Genomic DNA, 26,608 nt, shown 5'->3' with positions numbered 1-26,608 from the left:
CAAAGTGCTGGGATTATAGGTGTGAGCCACTGCACTGGGCCAGAAACTTCTTGCAAAGGGAGTATTTCACTTGTTAAAACAGGAAGTGCAGCATAATCTATATAATTTTACTTCCATAGAACTGAAAGGACTGTTGTTAGTCAAAAAGCAAATGGCATTTTTATGTATAACTTGATAGAATATATTTGTTGAATATAGTTTTTCAGTAATCCTGCTTTTCATTCATTTTGGATTTTTTTTTTTTTTTTTTTTTTTTTTTTTTTGAGACGGAGTCTCAATCTGTTGCCCAGGCTGGAGTGTTGTGGTGCGATCTCAGCTCCCTGTGCAACCTCCGCCTCCTGGGTTCAAACGATTCTCCTGCCTCAGCCTTCTAGTAGCTGGGACTACAGGCATGTGCCACCAGGCCAGGCTAATTTTTTTTTTTTTTTTTTTTTTAAATTTTTGAGATGGAGTTTTGCTCTTGTTGCCCAGGCTGGAGTGCAATGGTGCAATCTTGGCTCACCAGAACCTCCGCCTCCTGGGTTCTAGTGATTCTCCTGCCTCAGCCTCCCGAGTAGCTGGGATTACAGGCATGCACTACCACGCCCAGCTAATTTTTGTATTTTTGGTAGAGACAGGGTTTCACTATGTTTGTCAGGCTGGTCTCGAACTCCCGATGTTAGATGATTCGCCTGCCTCGGCCTCCCAAAGTGCTGGGATTACAGGTGTGAGCCACCACACCTGGCCAATTTTTTTTAATTTTTAAAATAGAGACAGTGTCTCATTCTTTCACCCAGGCTGGATTGCGGTGGCATAGTGATACCTCACTGCAGCTTCAACCTCCTGGACTCAAGCGACTCTCCCTTTGGGATAATTATTTGCAGATACATTTCACAGTCCTGAATCACAGGGGAGTGTTTTTTGTTTTTTGTTTTCTTGGGGGTTTTTTTGAGGCAGGTCTTGCTGTGTTACCCAGGCCCGAGTACGGTGGCACAATCACAGCTCCCAGACTCAAGTGATCCTTCTGCCCCTGTCCCCCAAGCAGCTGGGACCACAGGCGTGTGCCACCATACCTGGCTAAGTTTTTGTCTTTTTAGTAGAGACAGAGGTTTTACCGTGTTGCTTAGGTTGCTCTCCAACTCCTGAACTCAAATGATCCGCCCGCCTCAGCCTCCCACAGTGCTGGGATTACAGGCATGAGCCACTGCTTCCTGTTGGGAACGTTCTTAAGTGCCCAAATAGTTGAGGTTTAAGAAATGTTGATATAGGCTGGATGTGGTGGTTCATGCCTGTAATCCTAGCACTTTGGGAGCCCAAGGCTGTGTTGGAGGGAATCACTTGAGGTCAGGAGTTTGAGACCAGCCTGGCCAACATGGCAAAACCCCATGTCTGTATACAAATACAAAAATTGGCCAAGCAAGGTGGTGGGTGCCTGTAATACCAGCTACTGGGGAGGCTGAGGCAGGAGAGTTGCTTGAACCTGGGAGGCGGAGGTTGCAGTGAGCTGAGATTGCACCACTGCCCTCCAGCCTGGGCCACAGAGTGAGACTCCATCTCAAAAAAGAAAGAAAGAAAAAAGAAAAAGAAATGTTGATATAAATGTTATCTGTTCCATTGGATAGGAAATTGAGTTTCTACTCTGATCTCATTTTTTTTTTTCCAGTTATAGTGCTTCATGCTGTGATGTCTTTAGACAAATGAGGTTGCCTCTGAGAACACTATAGTCTTTGAAAAGTCTCAGCATCTGAAAATAAGATGGCTGTCATACTGCAATAAATATTGCTTAGCCCCCTTTCTCATTAGATGGCCCCTTACTGCAGAAAGTGTAAAAGCAGATACCCTTATTCCTCAGAGTACAGAGGGTCTCCTGATACTTCTATTATTCAACTCTTGTGATCCTGCCAGATTCTTACTCAGTTTCTCCTCTAGAGTTTCAGTTCACTATCAAGTACCCATCCTAGTAGGCAGGAGATGTGTTTCACTGATGGAAAGACAACCCATGTAGAGCCAGTATGCTGCTTTGGAATGCGAGGCTTGATGTAAGATGGCTTGAGATCATGAAAGATGCAAGGAATAAAGCTGTTAACTTTGGGTACTACTTAATATTTGAAATTCTGCCAGAGTGTACATTAAATACATTTGTGAACAAAATCAAATTGTTGTTCTTCATTGATGCTTTTGTTAAAATTGAAATTTAGCATTTATTCTTAAAACGTTTACTTTGTAGGTAAATGCATGTCAGTCTGAAGATGAGTGCAGTAGGAAGGGTTTAAAATAATTGCAACATCATGCTGATGGCTGATAATGGAGGACAGTATTTGAGAGGCTCTTGCTGATTTTGACGTTCAGAAGTCTTTCTTATAGTGAGCCTTTTGCAATACACAGTTAGGCGACTGTGTAATTGGGAAGATAGGATTTTTAAGATAGCTATCATTTGGTTATAACTACCTTTTTTTTTGTTGTTTTTTGGAGACAGGGTCTTGCTCTGTCGCTCAGGCTGAAGTGCAGGTAGTGTGATCGCAGTGATCACAGCTCATTGCAGCATTGACCTCCTGGACTCGAGCAATCCTCCCACCCTCAGCCTCCTGTTTAGCTGGAACTACAGGTGTGTGCCACCATCCCTGGCTGATTTTTAAATGTTTTTGTAGAGACAGATTTTGCTATGTTGCCCAGGCTGGTCTCGAACTCCTTAGCTCAAACAATCCTCCTACCTCAGCCTCCCAATATGCTGGGATTACAGGTATGAGCTACCACTCCTGGTCATAACTACCATTTTGCATGGTTATACAATTTTGGCAAAGACAAAAACATGTTAATTAGAAAAATGAAAATTGCTTAAGAATTTTCTTCTTGGCTGGGCTCAGTAGCCCATTCCTGTAATTCTAGCATTTTGGGAGGCCGAAGCAGGAGGATCACTTGAGCCTAGGAGTTCAAGACTACCCTGGGCAACATGGCGAGGACCCATCCCTACAAAAAATAAATAGCTGGGTATGGTGGCACATGCCTGTAGTCTCAGATATTCGGGAGGCTGAAATGGGAGAATCTCTTGAGTTCAGGAGTTCGAGGCTGCAGTGAGCTATTACTGGCCACTGCATTCCAGTCTGGGTGACAGAGTGAGACCTCATTTCTTTTTTTTTTTCCCTGAGGCAGCAGCTTGCTCTGTCGCCTAGGCTGGAGTACAGTGATGCAATCTTGGCTCACTGCAACCTCCACCTCCTTCAAGTGATTCTCCTGCCTCAGCATCCCAAAAAGCTGAGATTACAGGCACGCACCACCACGCCCCGCTAATTGTTGTATTTTTAGTAGAGACGGGGTTTCACCTTGTTGGACAGGCTGGTCTTGAACTCGTGACCTCAAGTGATCTGCCCACCTCGGCCTCCCAAAGTGCTGTGATTACAGGCGTGAAACACCATGCTGGGCCCGAGACCCCATTTCTTTAAAAAAAAAAAAATTTTTTTTATTCTTATAAACACTTAATGATGGCAGACACCCAGAATTACTCTTTTTGCTTCCCTTTTTAACTCTTAACCATAGAAAATCAGTCTGTGAGACCAGGCATGATGATTTGTGCTTGTAATCCCAGCACTTTGGGAGACTGAGGCAGGAGGATCACTTGAGCCCAGGAGTTTGAGACCAGCCTGGGCAACATAATGAGACCGCATCTCTACAAAAAATTTAAAAAAAAAAATGAGTTATCTGTGGTGGTGCATTCCTGTAGTCATAGCTACTCTGGAGGCTGAAGTGGGAGGATCCCTTGAGCCCAGGAGTTTGAAGTTACAGTGAGCTGTGTTTGCACCACTGCATTCCAGCCTGGGAGACAGAGCAGGATGCTGTTAAAAAAAGAAAAAGGGAAAAAAAATCAGTCTATGGAAAACCTAATAAAATACTTTGTAGAAACATAAATACTGTAACTATTTTCTAATTGCTCATTTTGCTTCATAAAACTGACATTTCCATTGAAAAGATAAAACTAGGCTGGGCACGGTGGTTCACGACTGTAATCCCAGCACTTTGGGAGGCCGAGGTGGGCGGATCACGAGGTCAGGAGTTCAAGAACATCCTGGCCAACATGGTGAAACCCCGTCTCTACTAAAAATACAAAAAATTAGCCGAGCGTGGTGGTGCGTGCCTGTAGTCCCAGCTACTGGGGAGGCTGAGGCAGGAGAATCACTTGAACCCGGGAGGCAGAGGTTACAGTGAGCCAAGATCACACCACTGCACTCCAGCCTGGGCGACAGAGCGAGACTCCGTCTGAAAAAACATAAACAAAGAAACAAAAAAATGCACTAAAGGATTTTTCTGTGTCTCTTCTCAGTCTTTTGCTCAGCTATTTCTGATATGTAACCATTATCATAATCTAATAGTGATTTTAATTGGATTTTGGGTCAAAGGAAACACTTAAGCTAGATGTGTGCTCAAGGAATGTTATTAATGGAGACATAAGATGATTACAGTGAATTAAAGGAAATAGCTTCTATATTTGGTGCAACCTCTTTATCTTGGCATTCAAGGCCTTTCTAGTTATTAATTCAGCCTACTTCTTAGTTTCACTTCTCTCTACCTCCGTAGAGATTATATCATTCTGACAAACTGGATCCCTTACCTGAGTGTCTCATTTACCACTAAGGCGTCAATTCTCAGATTTTCTGGCCCCAACTTGCCTTCCCAGCCGCAAACTCATAGTTCCTCACTTTATACACAACACTTCCACAAAGATGCCCGGCTGGCACCTGAAGTTCGACATACCCAAGACAGAATTAAATGTCTTTTAAAGGCATTTACACACCCTTGCCAACTGTAGAATAATCTAATCGATACTTTCTCATTCCCCAAATCCAGAAACAGTAGTTCCCCCTTATTTGAGGTTTCAGTTACCCATTGATGTGTTTTGGCATTGTCCTCACTCAGATTTCATCTTGAATTGTAATTCCCATAATCCCCGTAAACCCCCATGCTACTGTTGTGATAGTGAGTTCTCATAAGATCTGATGGTTTTATAAGGGGCTTTTCCCCTTTTGCTCAGCACTTCTCTCTCCTGCTGCCATGTGAAGAAGGATGTGTTTGCTTCCCCTTCTGCCATGATTGTAAGTTTCCTGAGGCCTCTCTAGCCATGCAGAACTATGAATCAATTAAACCTCTTTCCTTTATAAATTGCCTAGTCTCAGGTATTTCTTCATAGCAGCATGAGAATGGACTAATACACCCACATTACATAACAATAATATAGACAGAGACCACATTTACACAACATTTATTATAGTATATTGTTATAATTGTTCTATTTTATTATCGTTGTTAACCTCTTAACTATGCCTTATATATATATATATATATATTTAACTTGGCCAGATCCAGTGGCTCATGCCCATAATCTCAGCACTTTGAGAGGCCAAGGTGTGAGATTGCTTGAGCCCAGAAGTTTGAGACCAGCCTGGGCAATATAGTGAGACCCTGTTTCTACAAAAACTTAAAAAAAAAAAATGCTATATGTGTCAGAGTGTGTCTGTAATCCCAGCTACTAAGGAGGCTGAGATGGGAGGAACACTTGAGCCCAGGAGTTCAAGACTGCAGTAAGCTATGATCAGGCCACCACTCCAGCCTGGGCTAGAGTGAGACCCCCATCTCTTAAAAGAAAACAAAACTATTACTAAGTGATTTTAGTTTTTCTTTTGTTGGTACTAAGTTTTTGGAATCCAGAATGTATTTTACACTTAATAGCAAGCACTTCTCAATCCAAACAAGTGACATTTTAGACTCAATAGCCACACGTGGCTAGTGGCTCCCATGTTAGGCAGCATAGGTCAGTAGCATAAAGAACTTCAAGAAATCTTGGACTGGCATTCTTGATTTTCTACAACTTTTGCTACTGCTCTGCATTTTTCAGCTTCTCCCTGCTCACCCAAGCCCCAGCGTCTAGTTGTCTGCCTTTCTTTTCTTCTTGTTATCCTTCTCTGCCACGGAAATCTGGCTGACCCCCGCCAGGGACTATCCGAATGCCACTTTCAGAGCAGGCTGACACTGTTCTTGAGGTGCTCCATTCTTGTCATGTCCGTAAGCACTAATGAGGTGCTCCATTCTCGTCGCGTCCGTAAGCACTAACCACTGGCTGTTGACCCTCCCGCAGCAGCGTTTATGGGAGCCGTTTGTGTGATTTATCTGTGAAAAGTCTAGCTCCCCACTAGCAGGGGAGCTTCTCAGAGACCGGCTTTCTCTCAGCCCCCTTATTTCCTAGCGCAGTGTGCACAATGTGGTGGTCCACGTGTGGCCTCTATTTGCTCTTAGGGTATTCTTATTCTTATCCTTTGCTATTTGATAGTTGTATTCCTGACATCTTTGGGATCTTAATTAACAATTAGTTTTCTTTACCTTTGAAATGTATTCTGAATGAAATTTCCCTTTATGTCTGGATTAGTTCCACTGTTTAAAGTGTGTTCTTGCTCTTTGCAGTCTGAAGCTTTTGCAATAGAGGACATACCAATTTCTGTGTAGAAACAACCACCTAGTATGAATAAAATTAGGTTTCGTATATACATGTAGGTCATTCTAGTTTTAGTCTGATTCTTATCCCAAATACAACTCTTCCCCTCATATAACTTAGTTATATATATATGTACTGTATTAAGGTTTTTTTCCCTACAGCTTTATTGAAGAGTTTATATGCTTTTTGAATTTCTGTCTCCCCTAAAGAGATTTGGTCAGTGGTGTTTTGCTCGGCATCCTTTGCCTGTGTGACAAAGCAAACAGGTGCCCAAAAGGTTGCGCTCTATTCTGGGAGAAATCTGATTAATGTTGAAGGGCTGTGTCAGGTCAGACTCAACCTGCTGACAGATTATTTAGTGAGTGTGAGGATCGAGGATCAACTCTAAATGTTATTTTAGATTTTAATGGTTTTCTTGTGAAGGGCATTTGCAGATGAAACCAATTTGTAGTTAAAGTTAATTGAAGTTGTATCAGAGACTAGTTAAGAAGAAATTCTTCCCTGAAGCAGGCAGTAGTTTGAAAAGAATGAATGATTCATCAGATAGTGTTGCAAGGCTTATAGTTATATTCTATATTTTAACATAAATTGTTGTGTTTTAAATTGTGGTGAAATCTTACTCCTAGTAAAATAAGAATTTCTCCAAAGAAGTTCCTATTTAAATGATCTTAAATTCTCTTAATATAAAAAGTTTCCCAAATCTCCTCACAACTCCTTGAAAAACAGTGAAATGTGCTGTTCCTTGTAAGATAGATTCCTAGTTAGCCCAGCTGCTTCTCTTTCCCTCACCCTCACCCCTCAATCCACGTGTTCTGTTTCATGGATCCCAAATGTCTGCACACCTCTAACTACACTGCCAGCAGATTGTCAGTGGACTGTGAAAGTGGACTATGAAATGGATCTCTTACTTAATCTCCTCCTTCCACTCTTGCTCTCCACACAGCAGGCAAAAGGGTCTTTTTTCTTTATAAACTTGTTATCGTTATTATTTAAATGTTGTGTTATGGAAAATTTCAAATATATATCAAAGTAGAGAGATTGGTGTACTTCTTATTCAGCTTCTATTCATGGCCAGTCTTGTTTCATCTGTGCTTCTGTCACTCCTGCTTCAACCCCTTAAATATTTTGAAACCAATCCCAGACTTTTTATTACTTTAATTAGCTAGTTTGGAATTGCCCCATCGTGAAATTTGGCTTATTAGTTGGTCACATAGGTGGGGAAAGTTGCTGTCCCAATGGTGATAAACTATTTGTCGCCTTCTTTATGTCTTCCAATTCTGTTTCCTCTTACTTTTTCACAGTGTGTTGCCTTTCTTTTTGATAACTGCCATCCCCAGAGAAATAGTTTCATGTGTCCAATTCATGTTAAGCCCTTTTTTCAGGGATGTGTATATAGGCACTCTGCTACTTTTGTACCAAATACATTCTTAAAGTTGAATGTACAAATAAATGTGTATATGGGAAGGATGTTTCATGCTCAGAAAGTTTTAAAAATTATAAAATCTCTGTTTTAAAAAATCGTGATACATGCTCATGATAAAAATAAAATTAAAACAATACAGAATAGTATGAAGTAAAAGGCAAAAATTCCCATTTTGTTCATGGATCATTTTCAGTTCCTTATTTCTAAAGCAACCATTGCTAATATTTCTTATGGATCCTTCCAGAAAGACCATTTAAAGCCTTAATAATGTATATTTTTGACATTTTCTCTCAGTGTCTTTGAATTTAGTAGATAGAAATTAGTTTTAGTGTTTGAAAGAATAGCTTGGTGTTTTGCAAGAGTTTGAGTAGAAGATTGTATGATGGCTTTGATATTTTATTGACTTTCTTAAACACTAATTTCCTCTTGATAAAGGAGCTTTAAGCAGACTCTAAACTCATCAGCAACTCTTTGGGCCTATCAAAAGCTCTATACTAGTACTATCCAGTAGAAATATAATGTGAGCCACATATGTAATTTTAAATTTCTTAGTATTCATATTAAAATAAAAAGAGGCCAGGCATGGTGGCTTATGCCTGTAATCCCAGCTCTTTGGGAGGCTGAGGCAGGAGGATCAGTTGAGCCCAGGAGTTCAGAACCAGCCTGGGCAATATAGTGAGATCCTGTCTCTGTATTGCCAGACAAACAAAAACTAGCGAGGTGTGGTGGCACGACCCTGTAATCCTTGCTACTCAGGAGGCTGAGGTAGGAGGATCATTTAAGCCTGTGAGTTCAAGACTGCAATGAGCTGTGATCCTAACACTACACTCCAACCTGGACAACAGAGCAAGCCACTGTCTCTAAAAATAATAATAATTAATTTTTTATTTATTTTTTATTTTTTTTATTTTTTTATTTTATTTATTTATTTATTTATTTTTTTTGAGGCGGAGTTTCGCTCTGTCGCCCAGGCTGGAGTGCAGTGGCCGGATCTCAGCTCACTGCAAGCTCCGCCTCCCGGGTTCACGCCATTCTCCTGCCTCAGCCTCCCGAGTAGCTGGGACTACAGGCGCCCGCCACCTCGCCCGGCTAGATTTTTGTATTTTTTAGTAGAGACGGGGTTTCACCGGGTTAGCCAGGATGGTCTCGATCTCCTGACCTCGTGATCCGCCCGTCTCGGCCTCCCAAAGTGCTGGGATTACAGGCTTGAGCCACCGCGCCCGGCCAATAATTAATTTTTTAAAAGGTGAAATTTGGCCGGATGCAGTGGCTGATGCCTGTAAATCCCAGCACCTTGGGAAGCCGAGGTGGGCAGATCACTTGAAGTCAGGAGTTTGAGACCAGCCTGGCCAACATGGCAAAACCCTGTCTCTGCTAAAAATAAAAGCTAGGTGTAGTGTCGAGCACCCGTAGTCCCAGCTAGGGAGGCTGAAGCAGGAGAATCACTTAAACCTGGGAGGCAGAGGTTGCCGTGAGCTGAGATCATGCCACTGTCCTTCAGCCTGGGTGACAGAGCGAGACTCTGTCTCAAAAAAAAAAATAGGTAAATAAAGAAAGGTGAGCTCAGTCTTGATAATGCGTTCTCTTTGGTGCTTTATATCCAAAATATTCTTTCTTTTTCTGTTTCATTTTTTGAGGCCAGGTCTTGCTGGTCCACCCATGCTGGAGTGCAGTGGTGTAATCATGGCTCACTGTAGCCCCAACCACGTGGGCTCAAGCAATCCTCCCGCCTCAGCCTCCTGAGTAGCTGGGACTACAGGTGCACACCACTATGCCCGGCTAATTTTTTTATTTTTAGTAGAGTCAGGGACTCACCGTGTTGTCCAAGCAGGTCTTGGGGGGATGGGTGCGGTGGCTCATACTTGTAATCCCAGTACTTTGGGAGGCCGTGGCCAGCAGATCATGAGGTCAGGAGATGAGACCATCCTGGTTAACACGGTGAAACCCCTTCTCTACTACAAATACAAAAAAATTAGCCAGGTGTGGTGGCATGCACCTGTAGTCCCAGCTACTCGGGACGTTGAGGCAGGAGAATCCGTTGAACCCGGGAGGCGGAGAGGTTGCATTGAGCTGAGATCACACCACTGCACTCCAGCCTGGCGACAGAGCGATGGAGTTTCACTCTTGTTGCCCAGGCTTGAATGCAATGGCGCGATCTCGGCTCATCGCAACCTCCGCTTCCCAGGTTCAAGCAATTCCCCAGCCTCAGCCTCCCAAGTAGCTGGGATTACAGGTGCCTGCCACCATACCTGGCTAATTTTTTGTATTTTTAGTATAAGACGGGGTTTCACCATGTTGGTCAGGCTGATCTCGATCTCCTGACCTCAGGCAATCTACCTGCCTTGGCCTCCCAAAGAGATTATACTTTTTTTCATATTAAGTTTTCAAAATCCACTGTGTTTTGTTTGTTTGTTTTTTGTTTTTGAGACGGAATCTCGCTCCATTGCCCAAGCTGGAGTGAAGTGGAGCAATCTTGGCTCACAGCAAGCTTGGCTTCCCAAGTTCACGCCATTTTCCTGCCTCAGCCTCCCGAGTAGCTGGGACTACAGGCGCCCACCACCATGCCCAGCTAATTTTTTGTATTTTTAGTAGAGACGGGTTTTCACCGAGTTAGCCAGGATGGTCTCAATCTCCTGACCTCATGATTTGCCCTCCTTGGCCTCCCAAAGTGCTGGGATTACAGGTGTGAGCCACCGCGCCCGGCCCACTGTGTGTTTTATACTTAGAGGGGCACATCTCAAGTTGGGCTACCCCCGTTTCAGATGCTCAGTAGCCACGTGTGGAATGGCTATTGTATTGTACAGTACCGCCCTCTACAGGGTAGAAGGAGAGGGGATGGGATATGTTCTCAATTTTGTTCTTTATTTCCCAGTGATTGACCAATGTTTGCTGCTTTTGATGTTCTTTGTGATCTCCATCTCTGACTCAGTTGTATCATCACTAGCATCAGCACTTTGTTTAAAAATCAATTTTCATTCTTATAAAAGACAACAAAGTATTAATGACAAATACATCTATACACAGGTGCTAATCCTGCTGAAATTGAAGTCTTGGCTGGTAGGCAATGCCACCCTGTGGTAGCTCAAAAGTTTATTCATCAATATATGAAAGGCCAAATTCTAAGTAGAGAATGTGGCTTAGGAGTGTTAGTGTAGAATACATTAAACGTGAATGCTTTTTATTATGAATTTTGGAGTAAATATATGTAGTAGCATGTAGTGAAATTAACTGTTAGGAGAAAACAGAGGTAAGAATTCCTGAGAAGTTGGTAAGATTGTTCTTTTAATGTAATTTTTTTTTCTTCAGGGGTTGCAGATGGTGTAGGAGGCTGGAGAGACTATGGAGTTGATCCATCTCAGTTCTCAGGGACTTTAATGCGGACATGTGAACGTTTAGTAAAAGAAGGACGGTTCGTACCTAGTAATCCCATTGGAATTCTCACCACAAGCTACTGTGAGTTGCTGCAAAATAAAGTACCTTTGCTCGGTAAGTGGATATCTTATGTGTTTTCCTCTAATGAAGCCCCCTAGATAGTTAAAAACAAAACCAAGAAAATCACTTACCAGACCAGCTTTTTTCTGAGGCTCTTCCTACTAAGCAGAGTGTGATAGAGAAACTATAGGCTAACCGCTGGGCGCAGTGGTTCACGCCTGTAATCCCAGCACTTTGGGAGGCTGAGGCGGGCAGATCACCTGAGGTCGGGAGTTCGAGACCAGCCTAACGAACATAGAGAAACCCTGTCTCTCTACTATGTTGTTCACATCTGTAATCCCAGCACTTTGGGAGGCCAAAGAGGGCAAATCATGAGGTCAGGAGATTGAGACCATCTGGCTAACTCGGTGAAAACCCGTCTCTACTAAAAATACAAAAATTCACCGGGCATGGTGGTGCATGCCTGTAATCCCAGCTACTCGGGAGGCTGAGGCAGGAGAATCACTTGAACCCAGGAGGTGGAGGTTACGGTGAGCCAAGATGGCACCATTGCACTCCAAACTGGACCACAAGAGCGAAACCCTGTCTCCAAAAAAAAAAAAAAAAAGAGAGAAACTATAGACTAACCAGAATACTTAGTACTGTTTGGAGGGAATGTGGATAGGTACAGCACTTCGGAAAACAATTTGGTATTAAATATGAACACATAGTATGCCGCAGCAATTGCACTTCTAGGTGTTTACCCTAGACTAGAGAAACTCTTGCACAATATGTGAACCAAGAGATAGGTATGAGAATGTTCTCAAAATGTTGCCAATAATAGCAGAGAACTGGGGACAACCTAAAAGTCTGTCTGTTGTAGAAAAATACATTGTGAAAAGAAATGACTTAAAGTTGCATGCTCTACTCAGGAACATGTTGTGAAGGGAAGAGAGGACATTGCAGAATTCCACCTAACAGATTCCACATATTTCAAGTTTAGAAACATAAAAGGTTAAAACTGTATTGTTGAGGGATTCTAAAACTTGGTAAAAGAAGAAAGAAGAACAAGAGGAAAGAAAAGAAAGGATCTGGCCTGCAAAATTCAGTTCATTACCTGTAATGAGTTCAAGTTGTGGTCACCTCACACTAACAGGTGATTAGTTGGTGAAATAACTTGGCACAACTTAGACCCCTGATAATCTTGTATTAGAAAACTTAAAACCAAATATCTAGGGGTTGTTTTTCTGGTATGCTAATGGAGCATCCTTTGGCCAGGCCTCTACATTCGTTTGTTAAATGGTTTCCTGGGAACTTACCCAGCCTTCTAAGCAGACTCTCAGGGTATTATTACATTTCTGCTCATTGCCAGCATCTTTCTAGTTACTAGAAAGCCTCCCTCCCAGTCACCATTGACATTTAAAATCAGCCTCTGTTTGGCCAGGCACGGTGGCTCACACCTGTAATCCCAGCACTTTGGGAGGCCGAAGTTGGCAGATCACAAGGTCAGGAGATTGAGACCATCCTGGCTAACACAGTGAAACCCTGTCTCTACTAAAAATACAAAAAATTAGCCCGTGTGGTGGCAGGCGCCTATAGTCCCAGCTACTTGAGAGGCTAAGGCAGGAGAATGGCGTGAACCTGGGGGAGTTGCAGTGAGCTGAGATCGCACCATTGCACTCTAGCCTGGGCAACAAAGCAAGACTCTGTCTCAAAAAAAAAAAAAAAAAAATTCAGCCCCTGTTCAGTGTTAATGGAGATGACCACAGTTGTAGAATTTGCCTTCAGTTTAAAGTCCTTTGTAAGGAGTACTTTTTATCAGTCTGCTGTCTTCTGTCTTTGTGCTGTGATTAACTAACTTGTTTTTCTTCAAACTGAGGAGGAATCTTGTCTTGCAGTTGCAGTATATGCTGCTTTGTCTGAATTCCCTGTTTTGGACATGCAATCTGGAGCTTGCCTGGCACAGTGAAACATTCTAGATTCTATTTCTAGCACCTCTCTGTCAACTTGCTGTGTGACTTTGGGCAACCCGCTTAACCTCTGATCTCCTTGCTTCACATGTTAAATGGAGAGAGAGCCCCTAGACACAGATTCCAGGGGCCTGCCTCCTGCATGTTCTCAAGAGTGGCTCTGCTGACCCCCTGACCCCCGATCATTTACTTTGACTTGAGATAACTGGTTACAAAACACATAACTATCCTGATTTTACATTTTAAAAGCTTTGGTTTTTGCTGTGCTTTTTTCCTATTCCTACTTTCCCTTTCTTTCTGTTCACCCTCGTGTATCTGGGAGATATTAATAAAATATATTTAAATTTAATGTTAGAGAAAAATAATATTTTCTTGCATTGAATATTGTGATTACTTTTTTCTCCTAAAAGGCAGAAAAGTAATCTTTCATCACTATGTTTGACATACCTCTTTTTCACAAAATCTACACATCTCTAGGCTGTTGGTAATGAAACTCAAGCATATTTTGACAAAGACAGGCTGCTGAGTTTTACTGAACTTCAGCTAGATATAATTGTAAATCATGACAACTTTATAAGATGTTAGGTAATTTTTTTTTTTTTAGTCCAGCAATTGCGAAAAAGCCTACAAAGCAATTCCAATATAAAAGGCAAGCTGGTAGCTGTAACCATTTATTTCTTTTTTTTTTTTTTTTTTGAGACGGAGTCTCGCTCTGTTGCCCAGGCTGGAGTGCAGTGGCCGGATCTCAGCTCACTGCAGCCGCCTCCCGGGTTTACGCCATTCTCCTGCTCAGCCTCCCGAGTAGCTGGGACTACAGGCGCCCGCCACCTCGCCCGGCTAGTTTTTTGCATTTTTTAGTAGAGACGGGGTTTCACTGTGGTAGCCAGGATGGTCTCGATCTCCTGACCTCGTGATCCGCCCGTCTCGGCCTCCCAAAGTGCTGGGATTACAGGCTTGAGCCACCGCGCCCGGCCTATTTCTTTGACTTTCTAGCTGTGTTTGGGTCTAAGGGCATTACAGACTAATTGCTGACATATATGATTTCCTCAGAAACCCTTAAATGGATTGATAAAGTCCTAAGCAGCCAGCGTATCTTAAGAACGTGAGGGATTGGTCCTAATAAGGTTTTCCCTTTTTCTGCCACACAAAAGGCTTAGTAGTAGTTTACAAAGTAAGGGGCTGGGTGATAAAAATATTTCCATTTGAGCATGAGGGACTCGCCTGGGTTCCCATCTATCCGGGTCATTTGTCTAAACATCCTACGCTGTGGTTCTCAGCACCGCTTTTCTTACTCATCTTTGCCTGCTTGTTCCTCTCCCAGCACATGAGAATGATGAGCTTTTCTCCCAATATTAGGCTGCTGGGGCCTGAGCCATGTGCACACATCAGGAATTTGAGGAGGCAAAGGAGGAGGGTACACTCCAAGCCCAGATGGTTCTGTAAGGCTGGGCTTATACTCGTTGGTGCTGCTTTGGATACTGAAGCTCACTCACTCACCAGACTGTTTTGATTCCAACTCGGCGAGTTACTGTTGCAGGGTAGCAAAGGATAGCGTGGCTTCATCAGTGAGTAATAACGAGTCACATGAGTCCTTCTTGCAGCAGAATTTTCAAGGATGTGCTACTCGGGTTGTTTTTCTTTCTCAGAATATAATCCCATGAGTTTTCAGAAGATGTTTTGGGTGGTGATCTATTAATGATAAATGGTTAGAGTTGATGTTTACTGAGTTAGGAAGGAAAGGTAATGGGCAATCCTTGTCCTACTGTAAGCTATGAAGCGGGTTATCTGACAGCACTACCAGTGAGTTATAGTACCCATGCTTTGCTTTTCATTGACACTTAATGGCTAGCATAGTATGAGTTTAGTACTAATGCATATATTGTAGATAACAAGGAAATGGAATTTCTGTACATTAGCATGAGAAAGATATGTATATTTTTAAGTGTTTTTAAATTACTGTTAGGACAAAATTAACAAGAATTACCCATAATCCCACTAAGAAAACTATTAATATTTGAGTGATTATGCTTTCAGATTTTTTTTCTGTGTGTATTTGTGCATAGAAGATTGGTAACTTGAATTGAGTCTACTGTGTGCTCACAACAGCCCCATGAGGTAAATACATAGGTACTTAATGTTATTCCCCTCCGCCTTTTTTTTTTTTGAGATAGGGTCTTGCACTGTTGCCCAGGCTGGAGTACAGTGGTGCAATCCAAGCTCACTGAAACCTCTGCCCCCCCGGGTTCAAACAATTCTTGTGCCTCAGCCTCCCAAGTAGCTGGGATTACAGGCGTGCACCACCACGTCCAGCTAATTTTTTGTATTTTTAGTAGAGGGGATTTCACCATGTTGGCCAGGCTTAGAGGCTTAGTCTCGAACTCCTGGCCTTAAATGATCCACCCGCCTCAGCCTCTCAAAGTGCTGGGATTACAGGCATGAGCCACCATGCTTGTTTTGTTAGGAAGAAACAAGTCTGGAGAGAATAAGTGACTTGCCATGGTCATATAACTGGAAAATGATGACACACTGGGATTTAATACAGCTGGTTCCGTGGCCCATTTGTTTTGTTTTCCTTTTAACCATCATTTAAATAATTTAGACTTTGCCTATTGCTTTTTTAAAAAAATTTACTTCTAGTAAACGTTACTCTTTTTGGTGTACAGTTCTTTAAGTTTTGACATCATCTTTTGTTGTTAAGGAAACTTTCATGAGTTTGTAATCTACTTATTTTAAAGTTATCTTTCCTTTCAGATATATTTTATATAATTTTAATGGCTATAAAATAGCTAACACTATCTGTTGGAAGGGTTTGACATGACTTAACTAATTTTAATCCTTAGAAATAATTCTATGAGGTACTTACTGTTATCCCTGTTTTTGTGGATGAGGAAATTGGGGCACAGAGAGGTTAAGTAGCTCTCTCCGTCACAGAGCTGGGAAGTGGCAGAGTTAGGATTCAGACATAGGCAGGCTGACTCCAGAGCCTGTACTCCTGAGTATTACATGATGGTGTATCTTTGCACTGTATGGATGTACTGTAATTTATTTAACCAGTCCCTTATTTTAGATGTTTAGATTGTTTCTAGTTCTTCCTCATCTTAAGCAATGTTTTTGTACTTAAGTGTTGTTTGTTCCTCTAATTATTTTCTTAGCATAAATTCTCACAGATGGAATTGCTAGATGAAAGGAGGTACATTTTTCAGGGCTATCTTGCCCTCCAGGAAAGTTGTTTACTTTTACTTTTCACTTCCGCAGAATGTTCTGTGCAGTGGGCATGTTCCCTACACTTTGCCAGCACCATGCATTATCTTTTGACTCGTGTTAAACTAATAGGTGAAAAGCATTACTAGTGAGGTGGTCATTTTTTCATATATTTACAGATCATCTACATTTATTTCTTTGTGAACTGCCTATTTTTCTATGTTGCCATTTTTCTGGTGGAGGTAAGTATAGGTTTAACTGTTAGTACTTGAGAGCAGTCTCTGCTAGTTGTGCCGTTAGCGTTTCAGTCTAGGGAAGATTCTGTGGCCCGTGCACAGCTAAGCTATCCTGAGTTCTTTGCCCAGAGTCTCTGTCGAATGAACAGGTTGATTCCACAAGCTGCCTGCAGAAATTTGGTCTTGTTGCCTCATAGTGAGTGAGTCATTAGTCTCCAATAAAAGTTCTTCATGACCTCAACGGATGGAAATCTGGTTTAAAATTGTAGTTATGTGCCCTGTCTTAAATGTTGGTGAATTTTGTGGAGAAGGCTTCCTGCCAGTGACTAATAAGAAATGTCAGGAAAATGTAACATTTTCATTCTGTCATTTAAGTATTAAAACTTAATATCTCAACAACGTGCTTTTGAGCATTTGGCATAGATGATGGCACTACTGTTGAAATAGTGTGATTAAATACCATTTTTATTGCTTTCTATCACTGCAAATGAAAGAATTCAGATCATCGGTGGCCCAATTACTATTTATAATACAAATCCTTTTTCTTTCCCCACCATGTTAACTCTGATCAGGATATTATTGACATTCATAGAGAATGTGGAGCATAACTAAGAAAGGTCCTGTTTAGGCAAAGGAGGTTCAAATTATGGTGTGTTGCTCTTTGGGGTCATGTGTTAATGTGTGTGCAAAGGCAGCCTAGGAAGAAAAAATAAATGGAGATGATTTTTGTTTCTAGGTAGCAGCACCGCCTGCATTGTGGTGCTGGACAGAACCAGCCACCGCTTACACACGGCAAACCTGGGCGATTCAGGCTTCCTGGTTGTCAGGGGTGGTGAAGTTGTGCACCGATCAGATGAGCAGCAGCATTACTTCAACACTCCATTCCAGCTCTCAATCGCTCCCCCCGAAGCTGAGGGAGTCGTCTTGAGTGACAGGTAATCTCCCCTCTCAGCCATTAAGTGTGAGCAGGATGTGGTTCATTCATAGTCCCCTCCTGTCCCCCTTGAATGCAGTGAGGTAGGTATTTCCATGAAAAGAAGACACTGAGAATGTTCTCATCAAGAGGACCTTTTAGTTTAACTTTGAAAGATACTTTGCTGGAACTAGACAATCTAGCCCAGTGGAATTCTGATAAATACCCAATAATTTGACAAGACCATGAAAATGCTATTTCAGGCTTACAGAATATCAATTTTTTCATATCAACACCACATGGTACATACAGTACCTTTATGAAATTGTGCTGGAGAATTGAGTCATTGTTCATGCATGCCATTGCTTATACAAGATTTTGCATACATTGTTAGGGAAGAGCACAAACAGACACCTGCGTTATTTATCAGAGTAACTTCCTGATTCTCTAGACCTCTTATTACATGCATCAAATAGAACTTGCAGGAAATTGAATCAAAATGGTCTTGAGTGGCTGGGCACGGTGGCTCACACCTATAATCCCAGCACTTTGGGAGGCTGAGGTGGGTGGATCACTTGAGGCCAGGAGTTCAAGACCAGCCTGGCCAACATGGTGAAACCCCATCTCTACTAAAAATGCAAAAATTAGTTGGGCATGGTGGCGGGTGTCTGTAGTCCCAGCTACTCAGGAGGCTGAGGCAGGAGAATCGCTTGAACCCGGGAAGCAGAGGTTGCAGTGAGCCGAGATCATGCCACTACACTCTCACCTGGGTGACAGAGCAAGACACCGTCTCAAAAAAAAACAAAACGTTAAAGCCAGAATGGTCTTGAGGTGGGCACAGTGGTGTAGAACCATAGTCCCAGGTACTTGAGAGGCTGAGGCTGGAAAATTGATAGAGTCCAGCCTGGGCGATATAGCGACACCCTGTCTCTTAAAAAAAGTGGTCTTGGATATGTTCTTTGATAATGTTATTGAGGTGTTCTCTTTTTCTTTCTCACGTCTTTTCTCAATTCACTTTTAAATTGTCAAGAACGTTCCAAGATGGTACTTTTTTCTTCCCCCACTTCTCTGAGACGGAGTCTTGCTCTTGTTGCCCAGGCTGGAGTGCAATGGCATGATCTCGGCTCACTGCAACCTCCGTCTCCTGGTTCAAGTGATTCTCCTGCTTCAGCCTCCCGAGTAGCTGGGATTACAGGTGCCCACCACTATGCCTGGCTAATTTTTGTATTTTTAGTAGAGTTAGGGTTTCACCGTGTCGGCCAGGCTTGTCTGAAACTCCTGACCTCGTGATCCACCCGCCTCGGCCTCCCAAAGTGCTGAAATTAACAGGCATGAGCCACTGTGCCCAGCCAAGACAGTGCTTTTTTGAGTTGACTTTTACAGTTTTTCTTTTCTTAGATGAGTGTCCAGAGTAAGGCAAAGCCTCAGATTTCAGTGTCTTTAACAATCTTATAGCTTTATAGGACCTGGCACAAACATCACTGGCAATTCATAAATGTTGATTAATGGACAATGAACCTTTTGTAAAAATAGAAGCATTCTAGCAAGTACTTGTCTCTGCTTAATAGCTCTTATTAAACCAGCTCTTAGGTCCAAACTAAGATAAAATGAATTATTATTGCCATCTTTTAAACTGGAATGAGCATGTTATATGATTAAATATTCAGTATTGCCCATCTAAAAAGTAACTTTAGCAGTATAAGTAACTTTTTAGAAGTCTAAATATTCTTCCAATTATGGTCACCAGTCCAAATCCGAAAGTAAAAAGTAAAAGTAGGCGGGTGACCATAATTGGAAGAGTATTTGATTCTAGCCCCTTCTTAAGTTGGCTGTAATCTACATTATTGTTAGCCACACTGGAGTGGGGAGAACTCTGAACCCCAAGGCCTGCATAGAGAGCCCAAGCTCAGATCACAGTTTTTGGAAACTGGTGCTTTAATTTTTTCTTCATTTGATTCTTCTTGTTGGGCTGCCAAGCACCAAAGCAGCCCTGCCATATCTCACACTGTCTGTGGGACAGACAGGTTGGGGCAGTACTCTGCCGGCGTGCCAACGAGGTGGAGGTGGCTTCCCCTGGAGCCCAGAGACAGCTCGCTAGCATGTGATTTCAGCTCATGTTTCAGTGCAGTCAAAAGTTTCCAGCAGCACAGTATGTTCAATCAAAATGGGCAAAACTGCAGCTGGCGGAACACCAAGCTCATGGGTGGGAGTGTTAGGAGAGGACAAACTGTCCAATGGGAGCAAGACTCTCACAGACAGAATAGCAAAGGACACTCCTGGGGAAAGAAAAACCTCAGCATAAAACAGCTTCAGTGCCAACCTGGTCATTAATCTATACTTCTACAATCTGATTAGCTTTCAAAGGCCGAGTAGATGAGAGCATCTTGCATGGTTTTCTCTTTATTCCACAGAGAGAATTGACCTGATTTCCTCCAGTTTTACAGTCTTTTTCCTTTTTTTTTTTTTTTTCATGCTGCATGTATCTCCTTAGTTAATGGCCCCTCTTATCTACAGAATATTATTTTAACCTTAACTTACAGGTTTTCCTTTAGTAGACATTTTTACAAAATGTTGATTATCTAAATGTGTAAGTGAAAGTCGGTTCCCTGCAGCAGCACGTGGCAGAACTTCATGTGCCACCTTCTTCCTCAGTCAAGTGAAGATAAACCAGAAATTTTCTGAGTGCATTTAGTGTGAATCCTCATAGGCATGTGTGCTTTTGTTTGGTAGTTTTTATGCTTTCTCTTCACAAATGTTGTCACATGTTGCTTACACAAGTGTTGGGGTTTTTCTGTTGAGCTTAGGGTGCTTTGTGTCTGGTGCCTCCCTTCCGGGTCAGTATCTGATTTGCTTTCCTGGCTCTTGTTCCTTAATTACAGATTAAGGCAGATTATCAGATCTCACCTTTCCCTCCCCAGGGAGGCCTGGAAGGAGTGAAACTGGCCTTAAGAAGTACCCAAGAGGCCAGGCACGGTGGCTCACGCCTGTAATCCCAGCGCTTTGGGAGGCTGAGGTGGGCAGATCTCAAGGTCAGGAGATCAAGACCACGGTGAAACCCCGTCTCCACTAAAAATACAAAAAAATTAGCCAGGCACAGTGGCGGGCGCCTGTAGTCCTAGCTACTCGGGAAGCTGAGGCAGGAGAATGTCGTGAACCCGGGAGGCGGAGCTTGCAGTGAACTGAGATTGCGCCACTGCGCTCCAGCCTGGGCGACAGAGCAAGACTCTGTCTCAAAAAAAAAAAAAAAAAAAAAGAGGAAGTACCCAAGAACCAGCCTCAGGAGGCCATGATCTCTGAATATAAGATCTTTTCTCCCCACCCAGGGTTTTCCCCCATTTTTATGTCTGCATCTGTTTTTTTTTTTTTTTTTTAAGAGTTGTACCCAAAAAAGTTTAGTGAGACAGCTGCCCCTGTTTCTGTCCTCAGCCACATTCTCTCTCCTCAAAGGTAGCCACTATGAGCAGTTTTTTTTTTTTTTTTTTTTGAGACAGATCTTGCTCTGTCGCCCAGGCTGCTGGAGTGCAGTGGTGCAGTCTCGGCTTACTGCTACCTCTGCCTCCCTGGCTCTAGCAGTTCTCCCGCCTCAGCCTCCCGAGTAGCTAGAATTACAGGCGTGCACCACCACTATCTAAGTTTTTGTATTTTTTTAGTAGAGATGGGGTTTCACCGTTTTGGCTAGGCTGGGCTTGAACTCCTGACCTCAAGTGATCTGCCCGCCTTGGCCTCCCAAAGTGCTGGGATTACAGGCATGAGCCACCACCCACAGCCTGCTATGAGCAGTTTCTTTGATTCTCTCCAGATTTATTCTCTGCATATAGAAGCATCCATATCTGTGTGTCTTTCTGCCCCCTTTTTTTTTTTATGGAAATGGTTGCACATATGACACACCGTCTGCACCTTGCTTTTTTCTTCAACAGTATATTGAAGAGTTTTTTCCCCCAATTTGGAGAGTCAAATATTTAGCTGCTTCATTCATTTAGTTACGCAACAGATACTTCTTTTTTCTTTTTTTGTTTTGAGATGGAGTCTTGCTCTGTCGCCCAGGCTAGAGTGCAGTGGCGCCATCTCAGCCCACTGCAACCTTCACCTCTGGGGTTGAAGCAAGCGATTCTCCTGTGTCGGCCTTCCAAGTAGCTGGGATTATAGGCACACGCCACCATGCCACCATGCTTGGCTAATGTTTATATTTTTAGCAGAGATGGGGTTTCACCATGATGGCCAGGCTGGTCTTGAACTGCTAACCTCAAGTCATCTGCCTGCCTCGGCTTCCCAAAGTGCTGGGATTACAGGCGTGAGCCACCACGCCCAGTCAAGATACCAAGATATTTCTTGAAGACGTGTTACACCAGGCACACTAATAAATACCCATGTATGATGAGCACTTTGGGACGCTGGGGAGACACAGAGTCCTTACTGTGCCAATACACTGTAGATATTTCAAGTGAATGAATTCTTTTTTTTTTTTCTTCTTTTTTTTGAGACGGAGTTTCGCTCTTGTAGCCCTAGCTGGAGTGCAATGGCGCGATCTAGCTCACTGCAACCTCTGCCTCCCAGGTTCAAGCGATTCTTCTGCCGCAGCCTCCCTAGTAGCTGGGATTATAGGCGCATGCCACCACGCCCGGCTAATTTTTTGTATTTTTGGTAACCAGGCTGGTCTCGAACTCCTGACCTCAAGTGATCCGGCCAAGTCTCACTCTGTCGCCAGGCTAGAAGGCAGTGGCACAATCTTGGCTCACTGGCTCACTGCAACCTCCATCTCCTGGGTTCAAGCAATTTTCCTGCCTCAGCCTCCTGAATAGCTGGGATTACAAATGTGTGCCACCACGCCCAGCTAATTTTTAAATTTTTAGTAGAGATGGAGTTTCACCATGTTGGTCAGGCTGGTCTTGAACTCCTGACCTCAGGTGATCCACCTGCCTTGGCCTCCCAAAGTGCTGGGATTACTACAGGTGTGAGCCACCATGCCCAGCAGTGAATGAATTCTTACAGGATTGGCATGCTGTTCTCCACAGGTACTCATCATCCCACCCTCACAGCACCCCAGGAGCCAGATTCGAATATCCAAGGAAACTGATGAGTGAAATATGTGAATAAGAGAGGGTGGGCTGGGCGACTGGTGATTACAGTGGCTCACGCCTGTAATCCCAGCACTTTGGGAGGCCGGGGCAGGTGGATCACCTGAGGTCAGGAGTTCAAGACCAGCCTGGCCAACATGGCAAAAGCCTGTCTCTACTAAAAATGTAAAAAAAAAAAAAATTAGCCGGGCATGGTGGTGCATGACTGTGGTCCTACAGGCACTATTTTACATACCTGTAGTCCCAGCTACTCGGGAGGCTGAGACAGGAGAATCGCTTGAACCTGGAAGGCAGAGGTTGCAGTGAGCCTATATCGTGCCACTGCACTCCAGCCTCCACGACTGAGTGAGACTTGTCTCCAATTGTCTGCAAAAAAAAAAAAAAAAGGCTGGGCGCAGCAGCTCACACCTGTAATCCCAGCACTTTGGGAGGCCGAGGCAGGCAGATCACAAGGTCGGGAGATCAAGACCATCCTGGCAAACACGGTGAAACCCCGTCTTTACTAAAAGTACAAAAGAATTAGCCGGGCGTGGTGGCGGGCGCCTATAGTCCCAGCTACCCGGGAGGCTGAGGCAGGAGAATGGCGTGAACCTGGAGGGGTGGAGCTTGCAGTGAGCAGAGATCATGCCACTGCACTCCAGCCTGGGCGACAGAGCGAGACTCCATCTCAAAAAAAAGGAGAGAGAGAGGGAGGATGGAATTTGGCTCTAAAGTATTAGGAATAAAGACTCATTTCCACTTGGATTTTAGAGGTGTGTTAGATCTGACTCAGAAGAGAACCCTTCCTCCTTCTCAGCCACTTGTGACTAATCATCATACTTGGTTTTACTCAGGAGTTTCAGTTAAAATTTTGAAACATTTTATATTAGTTTTCAATTAACTTTTTTCAGGGTTGGGAGTTTCAGGGTGACTTTTTAAAAAAAATTGATTACATTATTATAAATTAGTTTTTCTTGCAGAAGGCTTATTACATTGTAAAAGAGTGCCTGTAGGACATTTTGAACTCATCTCTAAAGGGCCTTTTTAACTTTGACCCTCTCCTGTCCTTGCCACAGTCCGGATGCTGCTGATAGCACGTCTTTTGATGTCCAGTTAGGAGACATTATCCTGACGGCAACAGATGGACTCTTTGACAACATGCCTGATTATATGATCCTTCAGGAGCTAAAAAAGTTAAAGGTAATTAACTCAAAGGTTAGCTCTTGGGAACAGTGGCCCTCTCTGGACAGCTGAGTTTTATGGATTCAGTTGCATTATCTCTTTGCAGTTTTGGAAAGAACTATTTTGTGAATTTCAGGAAACTAATAATAGCTCTGGTCTTTCAAATAATTAGAGCACTTGGAAAAAGAAGCTTCCTACCCAAGTTTTTCATAGGCTGGTAAAAGTAGGAAAAGTCTAGATGGAGGGCATTTCTTGTTTGTATCTTTATTTGCATTTTAATGGTGTCTAATGGTGTTGGGTCCTGGTTGTCTTTTTCTCCTTTTATTCTTCTAACACACCCAGCAGGTGTTGAATCAGGCAAAGACAGGAAATAGTCATGCCAGAGCCAGCCAAAGGCAGCAGGCCGCTGGAAGCCTCAATGTGACCTGAGCTGCCACCGGTAACCAAATAGTTTGGGGTTTCTCCCATAGAGAGAGGAAGGAGGTGAAAACTAGGCTTTCGACTTTTTCCTGGCTTTGTGAACACACTCTGGGGAAAATTAGTCTTTTTCTCATGAGTCTTTACCTCTAACAAGTATGCCTTTGGGTACATTTCTTTCTTTCTTTTTTAATTATTTATTGAAGTTGCTGAGATCTAGGGTTCTTAAAACTGTTTAAGCAGTACTTTCTTCACATAAAATGGGACATCCTAAAGATCCTCTTTTATAGGGTTGCAGTGAGGATTAACTACAGCCCTGTGTAGGAACTCCTTAGTGCCACGCCTTGTCTGTGGAGTGCAGTGTGAGGTGCTTCCTTGTCGCAGGCACTGTGTTCTGTGTGGTGACACAGTGGTGAGCAGAATCTACACAGTCCCTACCTGTATGGAACTTACATCCTAGTGGAGGAAAATAGATAAATACAGGGAAGTAAATCTATGATGTAATATGGGTGCTAAATAAGAAGAAAAACAAAGCTGGATAAGGGAATAGAGAGTAGAAGGGACTGCTACTACTTTAGATAGATTGGTCAGGGAGGGCCTTTTTGAGGAGGTGACATTGAAGCAGAGACCTGTCATTATACTGAAACTAGAGCTGAAGTGGACCTCGTGTTCCCATCCCCGTTTTGCAGATGAGGAAGTTGGAGCAGCAAGGATAAAGTTATGGCCCAAGATTTCACAGCTAGACAGGAATCTCCTCCTGATACAAAATTCTGAAGGTATTTTCACTAGAGCAACTGGCAGCTCTTGGAGGCAAACTGGGGTTGGCCAGGGTGTGTTCCTAAGCAGGGAAGTTTTTGAAGTATCCTTCAAAGGCTATCAGAATCTGCCTTTTCAGTTCATCCTATTTTAGCAAGAATACCTTAAGAATTTCAAATGGGAAAAATGCAAAAATGAAAATCCAAACTTTAGGGCATAAGGCCACCATAGCAAAGGATTTTCTGATTGATACCTTGTGCAGGCAGCACTGGTGTCTTGTTCATATTAGCCAGGGCATAATGTTTTAATGTCTTTTCTAACTAGAATAAAACTTAAATGATGGAAAAGGTGGTTAGATAAATATGTTACTGTCTTGAGCATTATGGTAAAATAACTTCCTCATGCTTTATCTTAGAATTCAAATTATGAGAGTATACAACAGACTGCAAGAAGCATTGCTGAGCAAGCTCATGAGCTGGCCTACGACCCAAATTATATGTCACCTTTTGCACAGTTTGCATGTGACAATGGATTAAATGTGAGAGGTAAGCATTCTTTGGGAAGGTCATAGGGACTGGGGACATGGTGTCAGTAGAGTGGAGCATTCTGGGCTCTGGGTGAGACTGTGGAGGTGTCCTCTCCCAGCCCCCAAGCTGTGCAATGGTGGCTTTCAGCAAGGTCAGGAGGATGAGAGCAAGTGCATGTTGTTATGTCTTCCCCACACAGCATGCCCTTCAGAACTGAACCTCACTGGCCACAGAGGCAGGTGGAACCTGAAGCCCTTTATTGCTGCCACCGCAGTGCTTGGACCTGAGCCCAAAAGGCCTCTGAGCTCTGCCCAGAGTGCGTGGACATTCCTAACAGTTTAACATTCTGCCTTTCACGTGTCTGACATTTCGCTTCTCCCTTCCTCTGGCTTTGTGGGACTCAACAGTATTTGCCTGCCAAATTGCCACAGCAGGGTTTGAAGAGGGAAGCAATGTGAAACTGCCCTTGACTGAAGACTTGTCCTATCTACTGCATGATGTGTGACTTTGGGAGCAGGCTGGTGGCTCCGTCTCAGGGCTGGGATGACATGTTGGTGCTAGCATATCAGAGCTAGTAGAATTAGTCAGTTTCTTGTTGATATAATTTTATGACATGTAAAACATTTCTTAGTCCTCCAAAAAATGTTAAAATAGAAAAAAAGTGCATGCCATAGCTGTTTGGCAGATTAGAATACAAGGCTATTCCTAGTTTCAAAACATTGGATATGTTTGTCTAAATTAGGATTGTGGGTATAGAAGCATGTAACTTTCTCGTCAGATTCTCTGTGATTAATGTGAACAGAGGATGTGGTGGCTGTTTGAATAGAGCTCCTGTTGTAAAGGAGCAGGGAAGATTTTTTTTTTTTAAAGCTTCAGTTTCATATAATTTCTTAGAGTTTTGTTTAACTGTTTTTCTTTATCAAATATTTTTTTCTTTATTCTACTAGGGTATACTGACAAACCAAAACTGCCTGGAATGCAAGCATTTGTCTCCTAGTACTTATTTAAGTACACATTTTTTATTGACTTTTCCTTTTAAAATATACTGATAGGTTCTCATT

The 26,608-nt window shown here is 42.9% G+C and overlaps 1 protein-coding gene across 1 annotated transcript in view; it reads left to right on the top strand.

The window, feature by feature from the left end:
• The window catches only part of PPTC7 (protein phosphatase targeting COQ7), a 50,571-nt gene that overhangs the window by 20,105 nt on the left and 3,858 nt on the right, over positions 1–26,608 (top strand). Inside the window, exons 2-5 of the mRNA XM_008004701.3 lie at positions 11,187–11,366; positions 17,435–17,633; positions 23,742–23,865; positions 25,436–25,565. Coding sequence (XP_008002892.1) covers positions 11,187–11,366; positions 17,435–17,633; positions 23,742–23,865; positions 25,436–25,565 — 633 coding nt within the window. The remainder of the gene's footprint in view (positions 1–11,186; positions 11,367–17,434; positions 17,634–23,741; positions 23,866–25,435; positions 25,566–26,608) is intronic.

The sequence above is a fragment of the Chlorocebus sabaeus genome, chromosome 11 (genome assembly GCF_047675955.1).
Source record: "Chlorocebus sabaeus isolate Y175 chromosome 11, mChlSab1.0.hap1, whole genome shotgun sequence".
Classification (NCBI taxonomy): Eukaryota; Metazoa; Chordata; class Mammalia; order Primates; family Cercopithecidae; genus Chlorocebus; species Chlorocebus sabaeus.
The sequence above is the reverse complement of the archived record's forward strand: the minus strand, read 5'-3'. Positions and strand labels throughout refer to the sequence as shown.